The sequence below is a fragment of the Vigna angularis genome, chromosome 4 (assembly GCF_016808095.1).
Source record: "Vigna angularis cultivar LongXiaoDou No.4 chromosome 4, ASM1680809v1, whole genome shotgun sequence".
Classification (NCBI taxonomy): Eukaryota; Viridiplantae; Streptophyta; class Magnoliopsida; order Fabales; family Fabaceae; genus Vigna; species Vigna angularis.
This window is the reverse complement of record NC_068973.1, coordinates 19,372,333-19,376,480: the sequence shown is the minus strand read 5'-3', so window position 1 is coordinate 19,376,480 and position 4,148 is coordinate 19,372,333. Positions and strand designations below refer to the sequence as shown.

Below are 4,148 nucleotides of genomic sequence, written 5' to 3'. Positions count from 1 at the left end.
ATCATTAGGACAACCCAAATATAAAAAATATAATTCTTAACAAATTTAACTTTATACGGTTTAGAAATTAAAGCCAAAAGTCCATTTCATGAACAAAACAAATCCTGAGCTATTATCTTGTTCTACTATAAATACTCTATATATTTGAACGGCAGAGATATTCAAGAATTCATCGCATTCAACGTTACTTAAGTATCTGATTAACTTCTGCCATAACTTGCGAGTAAAATAGGCCATCATTGAACACCTTCATTTCAAACAATTCAACACTATAATTAAGTACAAATCCTTTATATATATATATATATATATATATATATATATATATATATATATATATATATATATATATATATATATATATATATATTTATATATTAACATCAGTATAAAATAATATTCGATCTAATTTGGCATGCCAATTTCATCAAGATCATCATCCAACGACAGATAAACTTCATCTAACCATGAAAGCTCTGATCCACTCTCATCGTCATCGCTATAGCAGTTTACACCTTCAGACCTCATCTTCTCGTACACTCTGCACAAAACCCACTGGCTCAAACTTTGATCCTGTGTCAGGGACAACAACAATATTAACATATTAATAGAAAATAATCTCTCCTGTAATTAGCTTAACAAATGAATTAAACAAAGTCACTTACATGTTTTCGTCTCCTAGAACTTCTACAGGACGCAGTGCCAAACCCAGAAGAACATATATTATATTCTTGCATTACCCAGCTGGTTTCAGTAACATGTGGAGCTTCACCAATGTGGAATACCAAGTACTTCTTCGTTCCCACTTTCTTGTCAAAAGTTGAAAATATAGGTTCCGTCACACCTATTTCCTTCCAACACCCATTTTCCGTTGTTCTGTTTTCATTCACTTTGGTAAAGAAATAGTACTGATTCCCACTTAACAAAGCCTTACCTGCATAAATTAAACACATGCATTCATGAATACACAACAAATGGCCATGTCATTCTTATATATCATATACAATGTGTGTGTGTGTGTGTATATATATATATATATATATATATATATATATATATATATATATATATATAGTTTTGAAAAATTGAAAAGAAGTTCATATTATACCATTTAGTTCCCAAGGATGAAGGCGAGAATCGAGGTCTGGAATGATGTTGGGATGACATGGAATAAGAGAAGTCTTGCAATAGAGAAAGTGAAGAACAAGTTCTTCATCAGTTGGAGAGAAGAAAAAACCAGGAGGAAGGTTGAATCTTGCATCTTCCATCTTCTGTATTGTTGAATTTGAGAGTGGAATTTGGCACCAAAATTCAGTTTTGATTTGTCACTATATATAGCGAAGAATAGTTAGAGATAGAGAAAGAGAAACTTTATTATTATCATTATTATTCAAAAATTGAGTGAGTTGCTGTAAGAAAGGCGGCGCTACGTGTAATAGCATCATAATTAGAAAGTGGGACCTGTTAAGAAGGAGAATGCCGGCCAAGGAAGCTAACAAAACAAGCCAGCTAAGATTACAACCTAAGTTAACATTAAATGATTAAATTAGTGTATGGTTAGTTAATTAGGAAGGATAAGGATTAAGGAACATGAGACCCACATCTAGTTTTGTGCATGGTGCATTAAAATTTTTCCACGTTTATCTAATTATCTATTCCTTTAACCTAACTGGCATAATCCATGACAATACGCTTTCCCACCCGTTAATCATTGCAGTTGCATGCAGATTCACACAAGGGATATGATGTGATATTTCTCACCAATGTTTCTATACATAAACTAATGATATCTGATATAATATAATGTTTTTTTCTCACATAAACCTAAATTCATCATACTAAATTTCTGCACTCCTTTCTTCAATGATGCGACATCAATGCATTACCTAAATTCGATTGCGATCTCACACAAAAAAAATTGCCATCTGTTAGGAAAACCCACGTAGAAGCAATCATGGTAGCAGATCAGACACATCTGATATCTGATGTGGTCAAAATAATTTCACCAGTGTGTGAACGACCTGCCAATGACACGAGAAAAAGGTTCTTCTCAGCAACACGCGTCAAAATGAAAGCGTCATTGCTCATATGTTCTCACGTACCTTTCATCATAGTTAGCTTCTGAAAAGTTTCAACAACGTACAATTGACACCCTAAAAAATCACTAATTCCAAAGCCGAATCCATTTGTGATTTAATTCAATCATTTGCAACGTAAACATAATTAATTGGGTTCTTGTGCATGTTCATGTTCTGACAACAACGTTTCTGAAATGGTATTTTGTTCCCAATCTCTCTGTTTTTTCACATATTTCTTTAATACTGAATTAAAGACGAATTTGGTATTTACAGTGTTCCAGTTAACTTGATCTGACAAAATTTGGATTCTGTGATTTTACTTAAATTATTTCCGCAACTGTGTAAGCATAAGATTTTAATCATACATCATATTCTTCTGCTTAATTATGACTAAAAAAGAAGCATATAATTCTAAGAATGTGGACAACTTCATCTCTTACAAAACTGTCTTATTTTAGCAAAACCAATATATAATAAAGTTATTGCAGTACTCAACGGGAGAGTATAAGAAAAGAACAATGAGTGTGAGTGGGAACTTGGTTGTGTTTACGTAAAGAAGAAACCAATAATAGTGGAGAAATAACTTGGCTTAGTATGATAAGCCATGATTAAGGGTTCAAACAAAAGGATAAAGTTTATATACGTGTTTCGTGGTGGATGTTGAAGTGGTTGGAAGGTCACTTTAAGGAAGCACTAGGTTTGATCAAAGACAAGTGTTTTACTGTTTGTACTAGCTTTTTTGTTATGATTGGGGCAGTGCCACTTCAACCTTATCCTTGGATATCTTCGTGGACCTTGAAAACCATGCATAAAAACCATAGAAAGTGGAGAATATTAGTGGAATTTCGTTTGCTAGTGCAAAAGAACCTTTCAACGTGGGAGCAAAAACACGTCTACATTAACCTTCTACATGCCTCTCTGTCGCCTTTTGACATGCCAGTTGCCAGATATGTGCTTTTTCTTACACGCACCGCTGATTTCACATTCTCCTTTTTACTCTAGATAAATCTTTACATCCGTCAACTTTCTGCCATCATGAAAATTATAAGCAAAATATTTTTACATCCAAATTATTTTTTCATTTACTCCACATCATTTTTTAATATCTTCTTATGGAGTTGTATATACTATGCCAAAACTCAATTCTAAACTTTCTAAGCATTGATTTCAAATTATAACTTCAAGAGTATTTGTTATTTATAAGAATACTCGTTTTCTCTTAATAATGGGGATGGTGTACGTAGAAAATATTTTGACGGTTTAAGTTAGATAAATGCATCCCGTAATAATAAATATTATAATTAATGAGCGTAATAATATGTTTTATATATTATGCTATTTATAATATGATTTATGAGCTTTTTACGTGGATAAGTTTCATCCTTGTAGCTAATATCTTAATTAGGTTTTTGGTTAATCTTTGTGTTAATCATACCTTAATCATGGTTTTAGATTGGTCAACTTTAGTTAACACATTCTATAGAGGTTGGTTTGACGACATATAGTGAGTCATGCCATTATGATGTAGGCTCATTTTATTAAGGCAAAATATATTTAGGTACAAGAGGCTGAGCCTGAACATATATGACACAGTAGCCCCTAGGCTATATATGTCTATAATCAAGCCTTAAGTGTACTGTTATGGTGTCGGTCTCTAGTGTCACATAAATTGTTAAATGTTTGACTTTAGAGATTAGTTTAAGCAATGAATTATTTCTGGTAAGTGTTTTTCAATTGTTGAGAAATGTTTGCTACAACGTTTTGATAAAGCTTACTTTTTAACAAAAATTCGTCTAGTAGCAAAAGCCTTAATATAAGTTAAAGTAAAGTGCAACTGCAGGATTTGTAAAGGAAACGTTTAAAGAGAATAAAGTAATAAACACATAATCATTTTTATACTGGTTTGCTCCACCGAGTTACGTCTAGTCTCCTCTAACACCTTAGAGAGTTCCACTATAATCTTCAACAAGATTACAACTGAGTATTCTAACCACACCTGGTATCCACATTTACTCTAAGTAAGCATTGTTACTTTGACTAGTATTGAGTTTCACCCACTCCTGGTTGTGT

General features: G+C 32.5%; 1 protein-coding gene across 1 annotated transcript; it reads right to left on the bottom strand.

Moving 5' to 3' along the window:
• Positions 1-377: 377 nt before the first annotated feature.
• LOC108331283 (NAC domain-containing protein 104) lies at positions 378-1,323 on the bottom strand. The gene is made up of 3 exons (XM_017565934.2): positions 1,109-1,323; positions 666-934; positions 378-573 (listed from the first exon to the last, which is right to left on the bottom strand). Exons 1-3 carry the CDS (start codon positions 1,266-1,268, stop codon positions 406-408), a joined length of 597 nt encoding a protein of 198 aa, XP_017421423.1. The 5' UTR covers positions 1,269-1,323; the 3' UTR covers positions 378-405.
• Between the last annotated feature and the right edge of the window lie 2,825 nt (positions 1,324-4,148).

Excerpts from the sequence above, each read along its gene's own strand:
- LOC108331283 (XM_017565934.2), bottom strand. The coding sequence starts at position 1,268 with ATGGAAGATGCAAGATTCAACCTTCCTCCTGGTTTTTTCTTCTCTCCA. Across the intron at positions 935-1,108 it reads TCATCCTTGGGAACTAAATG|GTAAGGCTTTGTTAAGTGGG; the intron begins GTATAATATGAA and ends TAATTTATGCAG. Across the intron at positions 574-665 it reads GTTCTAGGAGACGAAAACAT|GATCAAAGTTTGAGCCAGTG; the intron begins GTAAGTGACTTT and ends TCCCTGACACAG.